Source organism: Lissotriton helveticus, chromosome 2_1, assembly GCF_964261635.1.
Source record: "Lissotriton helveticus chromosome 2_1, aLisHel1.1, whole genome shotgun sequence".
NCBI lineage: Eukaryota > Metazoa > Chordata > Amphibia > Caudata > Salamandridae > Lissotriton > Lissotriton helveticus.
This window is the reverse complement of record NC_136059.1, coordinates 1,255,454,955-1,255,476,917: the sequence shown is the minus strand read 5'-3', so window position 1 is coordinate 1,255,476,917 and position 21,963 is coordinate 1,255,454,955. Positions and strand designations below refer to the sequence as shown.

At 52.0% G+C, this 21,963-nt stretch overlaps 1 protein-coding gene across 1 annotated transcript in view; it reads left to right on the top strand.

Moving 5' to 3' along the window:
• METAP1 (methionyl aminopeptidase 1) overlaps nucleotides 1–21,963 on the top strand; it is a 360,683-nt gene that overhangs the window by 139,289 nt on the left and 199,431 nt on the right. Inside the window, exon 5 of the mRNA XM_078676209.1 lies at nucleotides 20,953–21,044. Coding sequence (XP_078532335.1) covers nucleotides 20,953–21,044 — 92 coding nt within the window. The remainder of the gene's footprint in view (nucleotides 1–20,952; nucleotides 21,045–21,963) is intronic.

Here is a 21,963-nt window from a genome sequence, read left to right as displayed (position 1 = left end):
CTATGCTTTACGCGCCAGGTAACTAGCAGTAGCGCTCCTGCGCAACTGCCAAAAGAAAGAGCAACACAAGCAAAGAATGTCACAGCGCTCCTGCGCTTACTGATAGAAAATGCAGTAGCGCTCCTGCGCCACTGCCAAATGAGGGGCAACACAAGTAAGGAAATGCAGCAGCGCTCCTTCGCGGCTGCCAAGGAAAGGGTTAATCCTGGTCCCTGGAGAAATGGCCAGCGCACAACACGAAGTCGAAGAAGAAATAAAAGCGGCAAGGAAAAGTCACGTAACGCGTACTGGCACAGGTAAGGCGTTACCGTGACTCGTAGTGCAGCGGAACCTCCAGGAGTCTTAAGGAGCAGAAGAACAGTCCTCTGACGTCTGCTGGGCTCCGTACAATACTTTGGTATCAGAAGCACCGATCCGGCGGTGCTTCATGCATTTAAGCGTAGTCCCCCGGAAGTGCTAGTGAGGCGGAGAACTAGACCGGGACACCACTTCCGGGCGGAAGTGAGTATTCCCGACGCCTGCATGTGTCCTGTGGCGCCCGGAACGGCGGAAAGCCGCCACATGACAACAACCCCCCCACCCCCAAGTTAGGGAGCTTCTACCTCTAAACAGTGACTTGCTGCTTTTTCTCCTTCAGAGTCACCATAGCCCGGGGAGGGGGGGGGGATTATGAGGAGGGGGGGGGTGCCCCTCCCAGATGCCTAGCTGTGGTGACCGCCCATCTCGGAATGGGGGTATACATGTGTTTCTCTGTGTTGACAATTGGTTGATCAAGAGTGCAGGCAAGCAGCAGTGCCTGGCACACACTCAGGCCACCATCTCTCTCCGACACAGGTTGGGATTTACCATAAATTCCACCAAATCCCATCACCAGCCTCTTCAGATTCAATCCTTCATAAAGGCTGACCTCAATTTAGTCAGGGGCAAAGCTTACCCCAGCCAAGGCACGGTACAAGCTTTGCAACAGCTGCTGCCTTTTTTTAGCTATATCGTTGCCTAACAGTCAGAACAGTAATGCCTCTCCTTGATTGATTGCTTCCTGCATAGCCATAGTCCCACAGGCCAGACTACACATGCGCCCTCTCTAGAAGTGATAATCTGTGCATTGCTTACAAGCGGTGGGTCAGAGCGAAGATCTAGTGTTGATACTTGCTAGTACTTTTGGCTTTCTGCAGTGGTGAATCAGCAACAACCTTTTGCAGCGCTAGTCTTTCATGGACCATAATCAGTAGTAAACAATTACCACATACTGTTCTCTTTCAGGTTTGGGAGTGCATCTCCAAGATCTGGCTGGAATGAATCTGGGCGTGTTTAGTATGAAACATGTTGCAATCATACTCTAACACAGTATCCGGTGCTGGAGGTATGATTCCATCCACAGTAAGGCTCTTCCGGGGAGCCCTCCATGCTCCCGGGGCCCATCTTACAGAGCCTGACTGCAACGAAGGGCTGCTGCCAAATACAGATACGATTCTACCCTCCTGCCGCTTGGCCAAGCCCGAGCAGAGGAAGGTAGGACAATAGGTTTCCTGTCACAGGGCGGTATGACCACCTCCCAGACAGGATTTAGTGTATTAGGCCGTGGTGGGGGCGCTTGCCAGTGCCACATAGTCTGCTAGAAGGGCACATTTTGTGCCCTCCTTGCATACTCCTTTTCTAACCAGCTCAGGGAGCTGTTGGCTCCAGTTCTGGTGCGAAACTGGACAAAGGGCATTGGAGTATCCTCTCCTCTGTCCCGCCCCTCCTCTGGGAGGGACCTCTGAATCATTCCAACCCTCTCTTTAGGGTAAAGGGCTTACCTGAGGGTGGGTCCCTAGATTCGTAGTGGGATTTGATTCAGATCTAACTCCACGTCCTCTTCAAATAATCTGGATATCTCGACAGTTGTGCTGACTGAGTTGGACTAACAGCATTGAACTTCGCTGCAGGAACCAAGACTGCAACCGAAATACACTGTCTACTCTTCGTTCAAGTCGCTGCACCATCAGTGTCCGTGCTCCATACAGGTTCCATCCTGGGCCTGTGGACATCCAAAGACATCTGAAGAAGTGAAGCAGCCACTCCTCTGCATCTGCAGGCACTTCAATACAGCTGACTGAATCGCTGATCCTGTGCTCCTACTGACTCCCACCAGGTTTTGTAACATACAAGACTGTTCTACAAAGTCTTCAAGACTCGCACTGTCTTCAGATGGAGTCTGAGGCCAGGATCCCTCATCGACACTACCGGAACAGTCTCTCTGTGCATGGCATCGGCTGGCTGTTGCTAAGGTTGGGCGACTTCTCTCCAGTGATCTCCAGAACCTGTTGAGGGTCTGCTTTTTATTCCAGAAGGCTCCCCTGCTTGCTCCAGCCTACCCTGACTGACTTGAAACTGGTGAATCTCTTGGACCTTGCTGGTCCAGACACAGTACCCTTTTGTCTTCTTCCACGTGTTGCTGTTGCCAAGGCCTGTTGGTGCTCATGCCTGGATATCGGCATCCAACGTGGGACAGCTGGTACACCTTTCCTGGTTGTCCTCTGAGGCACCTGGTCCACGCAGGTGCAGAGATGAGGTGTAAGGACTGGGTCTATATATACTGCACCAAAGTGAGGTACAGTGTGTGTATAGAGTCCTAGGGTCTCCAGAGGTTTGGCAGAGGCTAAAGTTAGATAGAAACTTACTCTCAAGTGGTAGCTTGGTCGAACAGTAAGGCAGTATCAGACGACAGTGTAAAACATTTGATGTACACTCTCAGTCAGCAAGTGGTCTCACACACTCAAGAACTGAACTCTAGGCCAATTGTTTTGTATAAAAAACTATACTGTTTTATTTCTAGAACCAAGCAAGCCTGGTGCAGGTAAGCATAAAAATACTTTTCAGTGGTAAATTACTTGTATGAACAAAGTTCAAAATAGCAGTTTATCTTGTACTAGTTTTGGTTAGTTTTAAGAAAGCAGTTTGCGACACATTGCAGGTATAGTACATTCAATTGAATGGGCTTTTTAAGTAAAATGCAGTTACTTTTCAGATTACCTTTGCTAACACAAGACTGGATCCTGGATTCAGTCCTGGGACATTTCCTGAAAACAGGTGAGTAAATGTGTTTTGGTTAAAGGTACGATTTTTAAGGAATATTATTGTATTTCAAAAGTTGACACAAACTTTTTCACATAGAAACACCAATGTTACCCTATGGAAGGTAATGCAATTAGCAGGTAAGTTAGGTTATCGTTACTTTTTCTTACTTTGTGTTGGATCCTGGATTCAGCACTGGGACATTTCCTAAAAACAGTTGATAAAATGCGTTTGGTTATTCGGCTGATTTTTTTTTTTGATTTATAAACAAATTTTTATTGATTTTAACAAAATACCAGCAAATCAAGATACCATGATAACAGAAGGATGCATGTAACGATCTAGACATTCCAAGGTTAATTACATACAGAATCAAAAGGACAATTTCGGAGCATCCCCTACGAAACTAAGCCAGGCCCCCCAACCACTTCCACCCCAAACCCTACGGTACTTCTTGGGGCAGCCACGCGCTACATACATTGTTCCCTCCTGCGTGGCGCACCAGTCAACCCCAGCCCGCCATTTCCCCACAGTGGGAGGGTAAGGACTTTTCCAGACAGAAGCTATGTCCCTCTTCGCCACCACCATCGCTGTAGTGTAAAATAATTTTTAATTCCTGACCCATCCAACCCGTCCGTGATACCCAAAATCGCATGCTTCGGGTCGTGAGGGATCTCCCACCCCAGTACCTCAGTGAGCCCCTCAATGTCTCCCCAGAACTGCACCAAGCGTGGGCACGACCACACCATGTGGAAAAAGCTGGCTCGTGACCACATCTTGTGCAGGCAGGGGTCAGTTGTAACCCCGCGCGGTGCAGGCGTGCCGGTGTCAAATAGGCGGCATGTAAGAAGTAAAGCTGTATCATACGCAATCTGGCAGAGGCTGTGACCGTCCTGGGCGCCATAAGGGCATCGCGCCAGTCTTCATCCTCCAGGGAGCCCACCCATTCCTCCCACTGAGTCTGCAGCCGATCAAGTGAGGTGGGAGCATTAATGAGTGTCCGGTAGATGCGGGAGATACCTCCCCTCCCCAGGTCCCCCAGCCGGATTTGTGCCTCAGTCGGGCTGTGATCCTGGAGATGTGTCCCAGTCATGAGGTGCATCTGAAGGGCGTGGCGCAGCTGTAAATAAATGTAAAACTGCGAGTGATGCGGGGATTATCTAGCCTGAAGGTCGCGAAAAGAGCGTATGTGGTCACCCAACCAGACGTGAAATACCTATTAGGTCCCACAACCGGAAGCCCTGTAGCCCATTGACATCCCTGAGCCAGGTACCCTGCCACAAGGGTGTGTGTTGTGTCAGCATGCAAATCCATTTGGTGTGGCGGAGCACGCCCCGCCAGGCCAGGAACACAGAACGCGTCTCTTCCGGCGGACGGGACAGGCACCCCGTACATCATCGATAGGAGGTTGGACAAGCCCAACTCACTGAGTTCCAACCTGTAGGCCAGATCAGACAATCCCCGTTAAACCAGTCATGCAGCGAAAGCAAATGCGCCGCCAGGTAATAGAGGTATAAATGGGTCATCCCTAGCCCCCCATCAAAAGAAGGGATCTGGCAGATGCCCAGGGCCAATCTGGACCTGCCCTTCCCCCAAAGGAATCTTTAAGCCAGGCTGTCAAGCTCGCCGAACCACGCTCGCGGAAAATTGAGGGGAATATTCTGAAGCATGTAGAGGAACTGGGGAAGAATCGTCATTTTAAAAAGCGCAACTTTTCATATGTGGTTCAGGGGCAGTGGTTGCCATTTCAACAGGTCTGCCTTGGCCCGCTTCACCAGGGGAGTGACATTGAGAGCCCAGCTGAGTTCAGGGAGTAAGGTCACCCATATCCCGAAGTACTTGAAGGACTGGCGGCGGAGCGGTATGGTGGACTGCCACTCGAAGCATTCTCTGGAGATGTGGAGGGGGACCAAGACCGATTTATCCGGATTAAGCCGGAGGCTTGTTCAAAAGACCGGAGGATCCGGAGACAGTGGGGCCCCGAACTCGCAGGGTCTTTAAGTAAATCAGGACATCGTCTGCGTAGAGGGAGATTTTGTCTGCTTCTGTATTGGGCCACTCCCAGCCCCGTACCTGTCCACTAGAGCGTATCAGAACCGCCAGGGGCTCCATCTCCAGAGCAAAGAGCAGGGGAGAGAGGGGGCAGCCCTGCCTCGTCCCCCTGTAGACCTGGTAGGGTTCAAAGAACCCTGTTCACCAAGACACGCGCCCTCGGACGAGCGTACAGCACGCGGACGAAAGTGGGGTCCAAAACCCACCTCAGCCAGGATATCATCTAAAAAAAAACAGTCCACCGAATCAAAGGCTTTCTTAAAATCTACCAGAAGGAGTGTGAGGTAGGGGGTGATTAAGTTGTGATGGGCCAGGGCGGAGTGAAGCCTCTGCAAGCTGTCAGGTACCACGTGATGGCATGAACCTGCATTGATCTGGATGGATGTGTGTAAATGGGGTTTGAGGCGCTGACCGAGGATCGTGGCATACAGTTTTAGCTCTGTATTAAAAAGTGAGATGGGACTATAGTCCGCGCACCGAGGCGAGGGCGGCTGGATTTAGGGAGGATCACAATAGTCGCCACATCAGTCTGACGGAAAGGAACCCTTCTCAACTGCCTCGTTGAATAGCTCGGCAAGGTGTGGGGTCAACGTCTCGCGGATCAGGGCATAATGTTCCTGGGGGAGGCCATCCGGACCCGGCATCAAACAATCGCTCCCCCAATCTCTTCACAGGTGATGGAGCGTTCCAGGTCCTCCTGAACAGCCGAATCTAAATGAGGAAGTTGACGGACTCCTGCTCGCAACATGTCTGCGAGAGACCGGGACGGAGGCCGGGCCTCGTATAGCTGGCGATCTTACCAGGCAAAGGAATTGCATACCGAACCGTCCCGATCTATGATGTCAGGGATTATACGGTTCGCTCTGGGGTAGGTTGCTAGTCGATGGATAAGGGAACCGTTCTTGTCCCCCCAACAGTATACCCTAGCGATAGAGGAACGCCAGAGGAGTTTCGCCGCATCCATCGACAATTGTCGGATCTCTTCGCGTATGTGAGCAAGGAGTCTCACTTCAGAGGCGTCAGGGTTAAGGGCGGTGGACCGCTCAAGGCGTAGGGCCTGTTCCTCGCGGGAGGTGAGCTGGTCCAGCTGCCTTCGCTGCTGAATTTTGAGTTGCCCCCTGGCGACTCCACAGATTGTGGCTTTGGCAGCCTCCCACAGGACACCTGGCTGACACCGACCCTTCATTGGACTGAAAATAATGTTGGAGTTCCCACCCTACCGCTTTCCAGAATTCCTGGTCTTGGAGGAACCAAGCGTTCAATCTCCAAGTCTGACGCAGTGAGGCAGGAGGAGCACCCACAGTGATCATCACCGGAGAGTGGTCGGGAGAATAACAACATCCTGAAGCCTAAGGCAGGCGTCGAGGGACTGTAGATGATGTATATAGGCGCCTGAGTGTGGTGCGCGGCTGAGGTATGAGTGAATTGTCTGGACCGCGGGTGCAATGTACGCCATGCATCGCAGAGACCTAGGGATTCGGCCCAGCTCGTTGGGTGTTTCGCATGCGCCAGTCTGCCATGGGAAGGGATCCCAGTCGTGTCCAGATCCGGGGAAAGGACAGCATTAAAGTCACCCCCCAGGAAGATGGAACCCGGGGGCAAGGAGGCCAGGAGCCCAATGGAAGCGGCAAGGGTCACAGCCAGACGTGATGGGAGGGGAATATGACACCAAATAAAGGGGTAAGCCGTTCAGGGTGCCAGACAGGGCCAGGAAGGTTCCCTGGTCGTCCTGAATGACTCGTGTGGTCACTAAAGGAAGTGAGCGCTGGATCAGGATTGCAACCCCACAGGATCCGCGTGTGAAGCCCGAATGCCAGACCCTGTCATAACCATATCGCTTTAAAAAGGGACAGTGATTACCCAATAGGTGTGTCTCTTCCAGCAGTAAGACCTCCACCCCAAGACGCTGCGCATAGTGAAGTACGGCCGTACTCTTGAGGCAGGCAAGGAGACCATTGACGTTCCAGGACAGAAGGCGTAGAGATATTCCCTGTTGTAGTATGTCAGCCATTCTGATAGCCTGTCACGGAGAAGGGGGGAGGTCCCGGAGGGACGCTCGGCTGGAGGCAGGGACATGCGTCAGATACCATGTCCCCTGATGTGTAAATTATGACTTCCTGCGAGTGCTGGCACGATGAAAGGAGGAGACAACAGAAAACAACCAAAGAAACTCATAGCAACGGTCCCCCTGCCCTAACCCCACCCTCTGCCCTATACTTCAGAAACAGAAGCATGTGTCGCCCTAACAGTGATAACAACATAGGACCGAACTAAAACGCTTGGAAGTGTGCGAAACGTGGAGGACCCCTCATTGCAGAATGTTCATATTTATGTCCAACGAGAGAGAGAACAGAAGGAAGCCGGCATGACGCCGCAGGGCTACGCCCGGTGGGCAGAGACGGGTTCAGGCCGGGTTGCTGAGAAAGGTTGGGCTCCGGGTAAAGTCGGTGTCGGGGAGGTCCGGAATGGAGGAGGCAGGCGAGGTCCCCCCGCGGCCCGGGATACTGGAGGAGCCGGAGCATCGCACAGTCGAAAGGTCTCCATGCAGTGTTTCAGACAGATGGGGAAGATTCAACGGGGAGTCAGAGTGGGCCCTCCTGTACCCACAGTGCCTCCTCAAGCAGTTGTGCCGGGGCCTGGGGTCCGGAGGCCTCGTGCGGGCAGAACCACCCTCCACACCATCCTGCAGGGGTACCTGACCATTGGGCCGAAGGGGGCGCTCCTCTGTGGCCCAAGCCCTTGCACCAGCCGGGGAATCAAAAAATTAATAAGGTTTTATTGGCGAACACCACTTGGTGACGCGCCGGGAAGAGGAGCCGGTACTGGATGTTGAGGGCTCTTAGTTTTTTGCTTGACCTCACCGAATGAGCGACGCTGACCCTGGACCGCCCGGGTGTAATCCAGAAAGATCAAAATCGAATGGTTTTCAGAAGGGAGTTTGTGCTGCTTGCAGGCTTCAGCCAGGATGGAGTCTCGGTCTTTGTAGTTGAGGATTCTCATTATGACCGGTCGGGGCGGCGCTCCTGCCGGGGGGCCTCGGGGAAACGGAACGGTGGGCACGCTCTATAGCAAACCAGGGAGAAAGTGAGCCCTCTGGGAGCCATGATCTCAACCATTTCTCTATAAATTTGGCGGGCGGCCCTGCTCCGCACCCTCCGGGAACCCCAACAGACAGAGGTTATTGCAGCGGGATCTGTTTTCTGTATCCTCTGCCCTCTGATGCAGCTCCTGGGTGTGTGACTGGAGATGCGCCACCTGCCCCTTAAGTTGTTGAACGTAGTCTTTCACCGATGATATGCGGGATTCAGTCTCCTTAACCTGTGCAGTGTCATTACGGAGGTCTTGCCGGTTCAGGGTCATATCCACTCGGACCTCTGCAATCTTGCCCTCCACGAGGGCTGCGAGGTGTGGATGGCTTGGAGGATGGTGTACAGGTCCATTGCCGAAGGTTCTACCCCCCTACCCCACCCCCTCCTCCCATGTGACCCCAACATCCATAGTGGTGAAGCGGTCCATCTTAGTCTGGGTGGCAGGGGTCTTGGCAGCGCAGGTCCGGCTCATCGCGCCGCTCAGGGAGGCGGACGAACCCCGCTAAGTGCCTAGAGGCTCGAGCCACACCGGGAAGAATGGATACTACAGCAAGATGCAGGGCCTGGGGGCCGCTCAAGGTGAAGGCGACAGTCCCTCCAAGGCCCTCCGCCACTCAGTCAATGCCACACAGAGGCGCCCGGCCAGCCGGCAAAGGAAATGCCAGGGAACCAAGGCGGGCCGCCGAGAAGGACTAGACACACAGCTCCCCGGAACCGTTAAATGACTCTTCTGGAACTGGAGGGGACCCAGGATGGGCATCCCCACTCCGCCCGATGAGCGCGGCCGAATGCCCCTATCCCCACTTAGGCAACCCAAAGGGCAGAGCAGGCAGGTCCACTCACACGGGGGGCCAATACTTCGCGGGCCCAATGAGATCATGGCCTCCACACAAGGCGCAGGGGGGCCGCCGCCCGACAGCATGGCCGACTCCACCACACCGCTCCTGCAGCCCCAGGGCCCGTGGCCCTGTCACAGAGCTGCGGCCCTTCGCAGTTTGGGGCCCAGAGAGCTCATAGGTAGATCCTGAGTCCACAGAAGGATCTCTCACGCGATGGGCCACCTGTGCGCGCAGGGGGGGCCCAGACAGCCCAGGACCCCGCCCCCCCCCCCCCGCCACGGGACCTACCGCCACAGGAGCTGCGCAGCGCCGATCCTCAAGCAACCGGCCTCTCCTCCAGTGCCTGGCACAGGCGGCGGCGCGCACGGACCCAGGCCGAGGCGATTAGCGCCGGATGAGGACAACAGCCACAGTCCAGCGTGGGCCGCAGCCAAAGAATCACCGGCCCCCACCGCTCGATATAGCGGTCGAGGACGTCTCTCCGCCGCAGACACCTCCGGCGGGATTTGCTAGCTCCGTGCCAACTTCAGAAGCCGAGCCAGGTCCACGTGGCCGCCTGCCTCGAGTCTGGCGCCACGGGGATGGGGGAACACAGGCAGCGTCCTGGAGCCCACGGCACACTGTGGAGCACCACAGAGCCGGGGACCCCTACAGGTCCTTCACGGAGTGCGGGTCAATGGGCAGTTCAGAGGATCTGGGGGCGCGACACTCAGCGCTGCCGATCTGCCATTTTGCCCGCCGGTCCATCCGGCCTGCCGATCTCGCCCCAGAGGCGCCCCTTGGATGATTGTAGGCGGCCAGGAAGCAGCTGGAGGGCTACAGTGCCCAGGGCTGCAACCGCCATTTTGGCTCACCAAGCCATGCCTCCTAATCAGCTAATTTTTAAGGAAATTTGCAGTTTTCAAAAGTCGACACTTTGACACTTTTTCTCCCAAAAAGTTTCTATGTTATCCTATGAGGAAAAGTGAGTTATCGGTTTCAAGGTAAGTAATCGGTCTTTTGAGTTGGGGTTCTGGGGTTAGACTCGGGGGTCTCCCAGGGTCAGTAATGCACTGTTGCACCCTCAGCGGCACTTGGGCCGCCAGGTGCAGAGTGTTGAGGCCCAATGTTATCCAATGTAGGTTAGGGGGACTCCGGTTGCTGGCGGCTGGTAAGCAGGCCACAGGGTAGTGGGAGCAAAGCTCCTAGAGTTAAGCTCAGGGCACGTTGGGGACCAAGTTAGCACCAAAGGGGCACCCTCAGTGGTGCTAGGGTAGCTGGGTGCAAGGTGCTGTTTTGAGTTCGGGAGCCCTGTTGAGATCAATGGGGATTCTCCGGGACAAAGAAACACTGCAGGCTCGGGGACGAGGATCTTCCAGGAGTGAGCACCACTTCGAGGGGTAAGTTGGGATGTAGAGGTATGGTTAGGCACTGCTGGGTTGGGCGCACAAGGCCGTGGGACGTCGGGTGCAGGGGTCCCTTTGGCGTTTCTTACCCGCTCTGATATTTGTAGGGGGGGGGGTGTCCTCTGGATTGAGGCTGCAGGCGTCGTCTGGAGGCTTGAGACAGGTCAGGGGTCGCCAGAACCCTGGTCCGGATCGCCGGGGGGACCTCCTTGTGGTGTTTGTTCACTCAAACACAGGCTGGGCTCGGCGGGTGCAGAGTGTGCTGGATTCGCGGTTTCTGGTTGGCACCAGAAGCTGCAATTCAAACACGTCCGGTGTTCACAGGAGAAACAGCTTGGGAAGTGAATGCAGGCAGGTCCTCAGGGGTTTGTGAGGTTGCTGGCCGCTGGACATGCCAGGATTTTGCACGAGCAGGTTCGAGGGGAGACAGGATGGTAAGGCTGGGGCCAAGTCAGTGGGTGTCGTCTTCTAAATTTAGGGGCGTTACAGGTAGGTAAAGGTCAAGGACCAATCGGTCCCTTCCCTCTGGTGGGTACACCCCCTATTCTGGCACTCCAGTGGGAGAGGGGCAGAAACCTGTCCCTGGTTGGCTGGGTACCCCCATCCTCAAGATGGCGGGACTTGAGGTTGTGCTTCACCTCGCCTCCCCCACCCTAGGGGTGGAGTTGGCAGAGGTGGTCACACCTCTCTTCCTCACTTTTTGTCCCGCCGGGTCTCCCGCCCAAAGTGGGGGGTTAGAACCAGTGGGGACAAGTTGCTGAGTACAGCAAGTGGTCTGGAGAGGCTCACAGAGGCGGTATGCCTTTGAAGCTTATCCTTTGTGGAGTCTGCCCATCCTTGGGGAGGAGGCTTGGCACTTCGTCCCAGGATGTGCATTGTTTCAGGCCCCTCATTGTTTCAGGCCCCCAAGAGCGTCAAGCTCTCGACCCAGGGGCCCAGAAACATGTCTGGGGTGGCAGCCTCGGCAGCCACTCAGTCAGGTCACTGGGAGTTGGTTGAGTTTCAGAGGGCATCTCTAAGATGCCCTCTGTCGTGCATTTTACATTAAATCCCACACTGGCATCAGTGTGGCTTTAATGTGCTGAGAAGTTTGATAGCAAATTTCTCAGTCTTCAGTGTAGCCATTATGGTGCTTTGGCGTTCGTAATGACAACCTCCCAGCACCATATACGCTTAATGGCAGCACTGCACTTTCAGTGCCCAGGAATGGCCCTGGGTACTGTAGGGGTACAGGGCTAATGTACCCATACCCTCACAACTGGCATAGGGCACCCAGCAAGAGGGGTGACTGATATATGCCAGGGCAGTGTTTTGTGGTCAAGGCACATAGGGATGTGTGCCATGTCGACTCTTTCTTTTCTGCACCAAGACAACCAGCCTGCCAAGGCAGTGTGTCTGTCAGGGCACAGGACCTCTAAGGGTGGCATAATAAGTGCTGCAGCCCTTAGGGGCCTTCTCTGGTCACAGGGCCCTGGGTACCTAGGGTACCATTTACCAGGGGCTGACATGTGGCCAGAGATGCCAATTGTGTTTTAGGCTTCAATGCAGTTTTAGGGAAGGGACAAAGGCCCTGGGTACCGGATTATCAGGAACCCATGGCACACTCCGTCAAAGCACATCCAGCAATTCAGCAAAAAGTGGGGGCATACCATGCATGAAAGAGGGCACTTTCTCCCACAAGGGTACTGTCCACTCTCCTGTAATAGCAGACATTGGTGAGCACTAGTCGCCTGTGCCTCGTGGTCCCCCCTGAGAGCCCTAGACTCTGTCCACTCTGATTACAGGTACTCTTCTTCTTGAATCCAACCTTGGATTCCAACGGACTCTTCCTGCTTCTTCATCAGCAGCACCTACTTGAAGTCCTCCATTTTGGTCAACAGCAGTTCCCGACGTCACTTTGTACCTATGCACCTGGCTTCCCTGGGGCAGGTAACTTGGTCTCCTAGGTATCCACAGGTGGGGTGACTCTCGAACCGTCTATCTTCCACAGGATGTCTTTAAAGTCCTCTGGGAAGGGTCCTTTTTTGTAAGCACTATAACTGCCACTTCCCCCATTCACTTTCCCTGAGCACGCAGTCATGTATTTTCGTAGTATACATCTTCTATGGGGTTCCTGGGTCCTTACCATGGGTGGTTCCTTGGTTCCCGAGCACTTCTAAGTCCTCTGGGTCCACTCACGACTTTAATCACTAGTCGCATTCCACTATTTTTGTATATGGTTTTGGCTTCCCCGGGAGTCCACTGTATTTTCGTGCTACTTACCTGTCAAATTATCAAAGTATTGTGTGTAGTGTAATTATCTCCTGCTAGGAGATATTGAATTGAATTAGTGAGTGTCTGTAATAAATAACTTTTTATAACTACACTGTGTGGTTCCTTTTCACTTACTCTCCACTATAAGGTTAGATACTGGTGAAACAAGCTGCTTTACACTCCTCCTAGACTAAACTTGAAGGCTGCTCGCCACAGCTACCTCTTAGAGAGCTTTCTAAGGTTGTCTAAACCACTAAAAACACCATAAGGGTTGTCTGGATTGGTGCAGGGTGCTACATGTGAATGAGTGTGCACCATATACCAGGCCAGCCTCCTACAGCGATCTTCTGGCATTCACCTCACTATAAGAGCCTTTCTTTCAGGTCCATTACAGGCAGGGTCATACTTAAGTCCAACCTCCAATTTCTCCTCAAAGTCCTATCCCCCCTTCCACCTCAACCAAGCTAATGAGCTCCCTGTCTTTTTCGCTCAGTCAGAAACTGTAGAAGAAAGGACACTTCACACTCTTGATGTAAAACACTTCCTTATGTCCTACTTTGACAGAGCCAAGACTTTCCCCCAGACAGCTACAACTTTTTGTTGCATTTGACAAACCTCCCAAAGGTCACCCTTTGGCAGATCCAGGTGGATTGTCCAGTACATCCAAACCTGCTACCTCAAAGCCAAAGAGAATGTTGCCGGTTAGGCCCAGACTACATTCTACCTGTATGAAAGGAGCCAATACGGCTTCTTTGGGTAACATGCCTCTAGCTGACATTTGCAAGGCAGACATGGTCCTCTACACACAGATTCACTCAACACTACTGTGTAGATGTCCTAGCTCACCAACAAGCTAGAGTTGGTCAAATGGTTCTTGGGACTTAGTTTGAAGAATCTGCACCATCGACTGACTAACCGCTGCTTAAGGGATCCCTGCTTTACAGTCTATGCAGAGCATGTTTCTGAAGCTACACATGCTATGAGTAGAAAATGTTACTTACCCTGTAAGCATCTGTTCGTAGCATATAGTGCTCTAGATTAACATACGACAAGGTTCCCCAGGAGTAAATGATTGCTACAGGTTACTTTCTCCTCGTTATGTACTTTAACGCATAGTCATCTAAATGTCCTACATGCTGCTCCAATAGTACCCTCACCAGCTGACTAAAAACAATCTAACAATGGAGCCAATGGTTGTGCGCATTGCCAGCTAAAGGCAGAGTACTTTACCTTGTGACTCAAAATATTTCTTCAGACCAAAAAATAACTGCAAATTTCTAAGCTCAAAACTAGATGACAGGAGTTGTAGAGCATGCAAATTTAAAACGCTACGAGCAGACGCTTATGGGGTAAGCAACATTTTCCTTCGTGCTGGTTGCTTAATTGAACTATAATTCTGAAGTAGTTTCTAGGTGTTCGCAAAAAAAGTTAAATAACTGCAGATGAATCCTAGTTTTTGATATGATCGAATTCCTCAGGTTCTACTCAGTTTATGGTTATCCCTAGCTATAGAATATTACAGTTTATACACAGCATGTATCTACATAAACACATGCTGCTAAGGTTCTTTATCTCTTTCAATTGGTTTGCAGCTTGTATTATAGATTCACACCAAGCTCTCTCGCCTTCATGCATGTAGGAAAGTATTATTGGAATTCTTTGTTCGAGGCATGTGGGCTGCTAAATTCATATCTTAGCATTAGATCGCCGCCTAGTGTTGGGTCCGGATGATTGCACATTGTTGTCCTGGAAGAGTCTTCGAAGTATCCTGAGATAGGTGGCTCCTCCCCTGGACTACAGTGCGCATGGGCATCGGCTCCATCCCCAGATTGTTTTTTTCCGCCATTGGGTTCGGATGTGGTCCCGACTTCTCTTTGTCGGAACCGAGAAAAACTAACTTTTTCAGGCCAAAAGGCCTTGTATTTTCTAGCGTCGGTATTGTTCGCGCACGGTCTCGGGTTCTTCCAACTCTTGAAGTCGGATTCAACGGAGTCTACACTCTTCGAACATCGAGGCCTTCTCATCGCGACACGACTACAACTTTACAGCATGGAGCGGAGTCCGTTTAAGTACTGTCCGCTCTGTGGGTACAAGTACCCACATATAGACCTCCACCCGGTCTGTAACAAATGCCTTTCACCGGACCATGACGACGGCAAGTGTAAGGCTTGCGCTCAATTCAGGTCGAAAAAGACTCTCAAGCTTCGGCGCGCGGTGCGCCTGGAGGCCAGACAAGCGGCCCCCGATCCAGAAAACATCTTCGGCGACCAGGAAGACGATGAACAGGGTCATCTTCTCCAAATCTCCCCACCCGAAACGGAGGTCGAGGCGGATCCGGAGGACGACGACGGAGTCGCGGGTCAAGACCTTCAATACGTCGACGAGGTAGGGGACGTCGAAGAGATTTATGGGGCCGCGGCAGATAGCTCTGGAGACGAGCTATGCCCCGAAGGTTTCGAAGATCAAGATCGGGTCACGGGATCGCCAAGTGGCCTTACCCAAGACCCAGTGCCGCAAGCCACGGCCCCGCCATCAGGCCCGGCCACGGACGTACTTGCTGGGCAAACCGGATCGAAACCGAAACCTGCGGTGTCGACGACACCTAAAATGGCCGACCCGAAAACGAAACCGAAACTTATGGACTCGAGCGTCCCTAAAATGGCAGCCGGCCCACAAAAACATACTGCACCCGCTGCCGCATCGGCTCAGTCGGGCTCCGGTCCGCAGAAGCCGAAGAAGTCGATCGATTCCGCTGGAACGAAATCGGCGCAGGAGGAGGGATCCTCTAAAAAGGGTGGTCGGCACGGATCAACCGCTGCGACACCGTCCAAGCACGCCAAGGCCAGCAGCGTAGTGGATACGGAACCGACTCAAGCGCACGGATCAACTGCTGGCACGTCTGCGCATCGGTCCAAGGACTCTGGGTCGGCGTCGACGGCATCGGCGCCCAAACCTCAGAAGGGCCACAATCACGTCGGATCCGAGGGGAAGGTCAAGACGTCCTCGTCAGCGCCAAAAGCCACTGTGGATGAAGCGTCTCCCATCGCCGCTTTGCTGCAGAGAATCAGGGAAAAGGCCGCAGCTACGTCGGCTCCGTTACCGTCGCCTCAGACGCCGAAGGATGCTCCGGCCAAGCCTAAAAGCAAGCTTCTCTTCCTTCTGCCGCCGAAAGAGGCTCCGAAGGCTTTTTCTACAAAATCGACGCCAAAGAAGGCGGATTCTTCTACGGCAGGGGTGCCTTCAAGTCGAGAACTCTGATCCGAGGACGATTCTGAGCACTTCATCGACGCCAACACAGGCAAATTGACAATATACAAAAGAAGGATCACATCAGAGCCTCTAGACTCCTATGTTATCCCACTTAAGAAGAAAAAAGTTCCTCTGGACGCTTCTAACCTCATAGAGCCTATCCAGCCTCCTCCAAGAAGAAGCCCTACTCCCTCACCAGACCATTCTGATGGTGAGGGTTACAATGAGGAGGACCAATACACCTTCCCAGTAAATGAACCAGATGCACACACAGATGCATATGATGACATTGGTGACCAAGGCACCCAAGGTGTGGGGCAAGACCCACAGCCTTTCAGTGCACGTGCATCCCCAACAGAGGATTCTGCAGGTTTTCATGCACTAATTGAGAGGGCAGCTGCTAATCATGATGTGGACATGCATGCTGACCCGGTTGAAGAAGACTTTCTCTTTGACACGTTTTCAGTCTCTGAGAAGACTGTAAAGACACTGCCTATGCTCAAGGGAGTCCTCAAACATGCTGCGGACATCTTTAAGGAACCCACTAGGGCGAGAGTGGTCAATCCACGTATTGAAAAAAAGTACAGACCAGCACCTGCAGACCCTGCATACATTCGGGGACAGTTGCCGCTAGACTCCCTGGTGGTCGCCAATGCCCGCAATCGGGCCAACTCCCAAACAACGGGTGAAGCTCCTCCCCCCGGATAAGGAGTCCAAAGTGCTAGAGGCAGGGGGCAAAAGAGTAGCTGCACAAGCTGCCAACTTTTGGCGTATTTCTAATACACAAGCACTCTTAGCACGTTACGATAGGGCGCATTATGACACCCTAGAACAGATTGTACAACACCTGCCTCCAAAGTTTCAAGAGGGCACAAAACTGCTTATAGAGGAAGGAAAGTTGATCTCCAACGCAGCCATCAAGTGTGCACTTGACGCCGCAGACACAGCAGCTAGGGCAATCAACACTAGCGTCATGCTGAGACGACAGGCTTGGCTCCGCATATCTGGGTTTAAACCCGATATTCAGACAACCATCCTTAATCAGCCAGTCAATCCTGATCGACTGTTTGGTCCAGATGTTGACACCACCCTCGAAGATAAAAAAGGACACAGACACTGCTAAGTCCATGGGGGCCCTACAGTCACAACAGTTTTGTGGCAACAATTTTCGTCGCTCAGGTGCACGTGGAGTCACCAGAGGACAAATGGGTCAACAATCTCAATTCTCAAAAGGTGGAGCACAATCCTCGTTCACAAAACAGAACAAGGGAGGTTACAGAAATAACAGCAACAGAGGTCGCGGCAGAGGAAACAGCTCCCGCTCCTCTACCCCAAGCAAACAGTGACTCTGTCACTGCCCCCCGACCACTTAACACCTGTCGGGGGGAGACTGCAGCAGTTCCTGCCCGTCTGGAGAAACATCACCACAGACAGGTGGGTGCGTCAACTAGTCCAGTATGGTTATTGCCTAGAGTTGAAATCCACTCCACCCAACATCCCGCCAAGGCAAAGGCCTATGTCCGCAGAGCACTTGCACTTATTGCAGCAGGAGGTAGTGGTGATGCTGCAAAAAGGCGCAATCGAGCTCGTGCCAGTGGAGGAGGAAGGCACAGGGGTGTATTCCCTGTACTTCCTTATCCCAAAGAAGGACGGATCTCTCAGACCCATTCTGGATCTACGTCCCCTAAACCTGTATATACTGTCAGAACATTTCCATATGCTCACACTGCAACAGATTCTTCCCTTATTAAACCAGGGGGACTTCTTAGCAACCTTAGACCTCAAGGATGCTTATTTCCACATACCACTACACCCGTCCCACAGAAAATACCTCAGGTTCACTATCCAAGGCAAACATTATCAGTTCAAAGTCCTACCCTTCGGAGTCACCACAGCCCCAAGGGTGTTTACAAAGTGTCTGGCGACAGTAGCGGCGCACCTCAGGAGGCAGGGCATCCATGTCTACCCCTACCTGGACGACTGGCTCGTTCAAGCCAAGTCAGAACAACAGTGTGCCGCGGACATGTCGACTACCATTCACCTCCTTCACGATCTAGGTTTCTCGTTGAACTACCCAAAGTCGCACCTTCAACCGGCGCATGTCCGGCAGTTTCTAGGCGCGACGATCAATACCCTGACAGCCGTGGCTCAACCAAACCAAGTCAGGATACACAGCATGCAGTCTCTGATCCTGAAGTTCAGATCACAACACTCACTTCCAGCGAGAGTGTTTATGCAGTTGATAGGCATGATGGCCTCCTGCATCTTCATAGTCCCTCACGCACGGCTACATATGCGCCCGCTCCAGGAGTGCTTAGCAAATCAGTGGACACAGGCTCAAGGACAATTAACAGACCTAGTGTTGGTTACCAGTCGGGCATACGACTCTCTGCATTGGTGGACTCCACACAACCTTTGCAAGGGCCGACTGTTCCAGGAGCCAGTGCCACAGATTATCCTGACGACGGACGCATCTCTCCAGGGATGGGGAGCTCATTTGCTCACGTACACCGTGCAGGGACTATGGACGACGCAGCAACAGAAGATGCACATCAACTATCTGGAACTGATGGCAATCTTCATGGCACTCAAGTCCTTCATTGTACATCTGTGCAACAAGGTAGTGTTGGTCCGGACGGACAACATGACCGCGATGTACTACATTCAAAAGCAGGGGGGCACCCACTCGCCACAGCTGTCTCATCTGGCTCAGGGCATGTGGAAGTGGGCCATTCAGAGGAACATCTTCCTCATGGCAGAACACCTCCCGGGCAAGGACAATCTAATAGCGGATCTGCTCAGCAGACACAGCCATCAGATGCACGAGTGGGAGTTACACCCATCTGTACTCCACCCGTACTTCCAGCAGTGGGGTCATCCGGAGATAGACCTGTTTGCAACAAGAGAAAACGCAAAATGCCAACACTTTGCCGCCAGGTTCCCTCACCCACAGTCGCAGGGGAATGCGATATGGATGAACTGGTCAGGCAAATTTGCGTACGCTTTTCCGCCAGCCCCTCTGATACCGCTGGTGGCAAGAAAGCTAAGGCAGCACGCGATGACTCTCATCCTAGTTGCTCCAACGTGGGCGCGCCAAGCATGGTACACCACGTTCCTCGAACTCTCAGTGGTGCCGCATCAAAGACTGCGCCTCACGCCCAGACTTTTGACGCAGAACCATGGAGAAATTCAGCATCCAGATCCGCAACAGGTCAACCTGGCGATCTGGCTCCTGAAGTCCTAGAGTTCGGATACCTTAACTTACCTCCAGAATGCATGAACATCATCAAGGAGGCAAGGAAGCCAACTACCAGAGCATGCTATGCTGCAAAATGCAAGCGTTTTGTCATTTACTGTACGGCTAATGACATCACCCCGCTAGATGCATCTATCCCTAACATCATTTGTTATCTGCTACATCTGTACAAGTGCAATCTAGCGTACACTTCCATTCGGATACATCTATCCGCCATAGCGGCTTATCTTCAGAACAGGCAGCATCTCTCTGTCTTCAGAGTGCCTGCCATTAAAGCTTTCCTTGAAGGTCTGAAACGAGTCATTCCCCCAAGAACACCACCAGCTCCGGTGTGGAACCTCAATGTGGTCCTCACCAGACTGATGGGACCACCTTTTGAGCCACTGCACTCGTGTGAACTCCAGTTCCTAACGTGGAAAGTAGCTTTCCTAATAGCTATTACGTCACTAAGGCGTGTTAGTGAGCTACAAGCGCTCACAATCCAAGAGCCTTTCATTCAGATTCATCCAAATAGGGTAGTGCTACGCACTAACCCCAAATTCCTTCCGAAGGTGGTGTCACAGTTTCATCTCAACCAAACTATTGACTTGCCGGCATTCTTTCAAAACCCACAAACGGTGGCAGAAAGAATGCTCCATACCTTAGATGTACGGAGGGCGTTGATGTACTACATAGACAGGACACAACCCTTTAGAAAGACAAAACAACTTTTTGTTGCCTTCGCACCACAACACAAAGGCAACCCTATTTCCAAAGCAGGAATAGCCAGGTGGATTGTTAAGTGCATCCAAATATGTTATCAAAAGGCCAAACGCACTCTAACGATACCCCCAAGGGCGCACTCCACACGCAAATTGGGGGCATCCATGGCTTTCCTAGGGAACATTCCTTTAGAGGACATTTGCAGAGCAGCCACGTGGGTTACACCACATACCTTTACAAAACACTACTGTGTTGATGTGCATTCCAAGCAGCAAGCTGCTGTAGGACAGGCTGTTCTCAAAACTCTCTTTCAGGTTTCTGCAGCTGGCACGGGCACCCGCCGCTGATGGAGGGACTGCTATGTATTCTATGCTAAGATATGAATTTAGCAGCCCACATGCCTCGAACTGAATATGCTACTTACCAGTATGCATCTGTTCTTGGCATGTAGGGCTGCTAACATTCATATCGCCCACCCTCCTCCCCGGTGCCTGTCGCAGCTGCAGATATACTATTGTATTCAGTCATTAGCATGGACATCCTTTACACTTTTCACTCCATCTTCTGCCACAATGGCGAAAAACAATCTGGGGATGGAGCCGATGCCCATGCGCACTGTAGTCCAGGGGAGGAGCCACCTATCTCAGGATACTTCGAAGACTCTTCCAGGACAACAATGTGCAATCATCCGGACCCAACACTAGGCGGCGATCTAATGCTAAGATATGAATGTTAGCAGCCCTACATGCCAAGAACAGATGCATACTGGTAAGTAGCATATTCAATATTGAATACAGATTTTTACTAGACACACTAAACATGCATGTACTTCAGTGGGGGAACAAATAAATAATCTAAGGTCAAGCGGGCTTTGGGAGAAAAAGAAAGAGCACAGCATGTCACTTAAAACAGTACAAGCCCAAACCGATTATAACAGGTAAGTAAAGTTTGTATAACCGCATTCTGCCCATAGAATTAAACAGTGAACTTAGAACAGTGATTTGAATAAAGAAAAACAGACGATAATGAATCGTTAGGTTGATGGATTTACTAGCCCTTTTCTTTTGTAGGTGTCTCTGAATCTGAGCAGTCATTAAAGGGTACGTCACAAATAAAAGTGTTGTGTACCGAAGACATAGAAGGAATGCGACAAGTTTGTAGGGTGAGTGGAAATGTTTATCATATAACTGTACTGGTGTTTAAATAATGCATGTTAAAACATGTAACTACCTGCTATTGACTTCCACATAATTTTGCCCGCCACATATTTATGGGTTAACACTTTGTGCAGCTTCCCAAATATCCTATCATGGCCACTTGGTTGTTGCCAACATCATTGTAGAACTAGGTGCTATGATACGTGCCTGGAGGCCGCACCTTAGCTTCATGATAAAATATGGCATGACGCCGCCAGCCCCTGCTGCCACACACTAGGTACAGACTTTCTCCACATGTTCCAGGCGTGGGAATCACAGCCTTCTTACACGATAGTTGGGCTCTCTCCATGACAGCGTGGGCACAGTCTGAAAGCAGAGCATTACATCGTAAAGACACGACAGATCTGCGTAAATACACTAGCCGCTGCCTGGGACTCACTCCTGTCAGAGCTGAGAACCAACATGCATGTGTCAGACTATTCCACACCCGTTTAATACCGAAGGCATCAGCCTGATGTCCCCCCCCCCCCCTTCCTGCCAGATACAGCATAAATAACTCGTACAAATGCAGGCGGATACAGGCCTGTTTTAATAGCTGTTTCTGTAAAAGTTTACTTTTTTTTTTCCATCGTGTTAAATTTGCATGTTCGTGGCATGTGTGCTGTAGATACACATGCAGAATTTTTTCATCTAGTGTTGGGGCTCGGATGATTACAAGTTGTTTTTGTTCAAGAGGTTTGTTTCGGGTCACAAGGCTGTGTGACTCCTCCTCTTGGTAATAATGCGCATGGTCATAGATGCCATTTTCAGATTTTTTTTCCAATTACAGATTCTGATGTAGTATCTCGCACGCCGGTTTGAGACTCCTTCGGGTTGGTTATTCCCATTCAACGTTTTTTTTCTCGATCGGTCTACTTTGTGTCC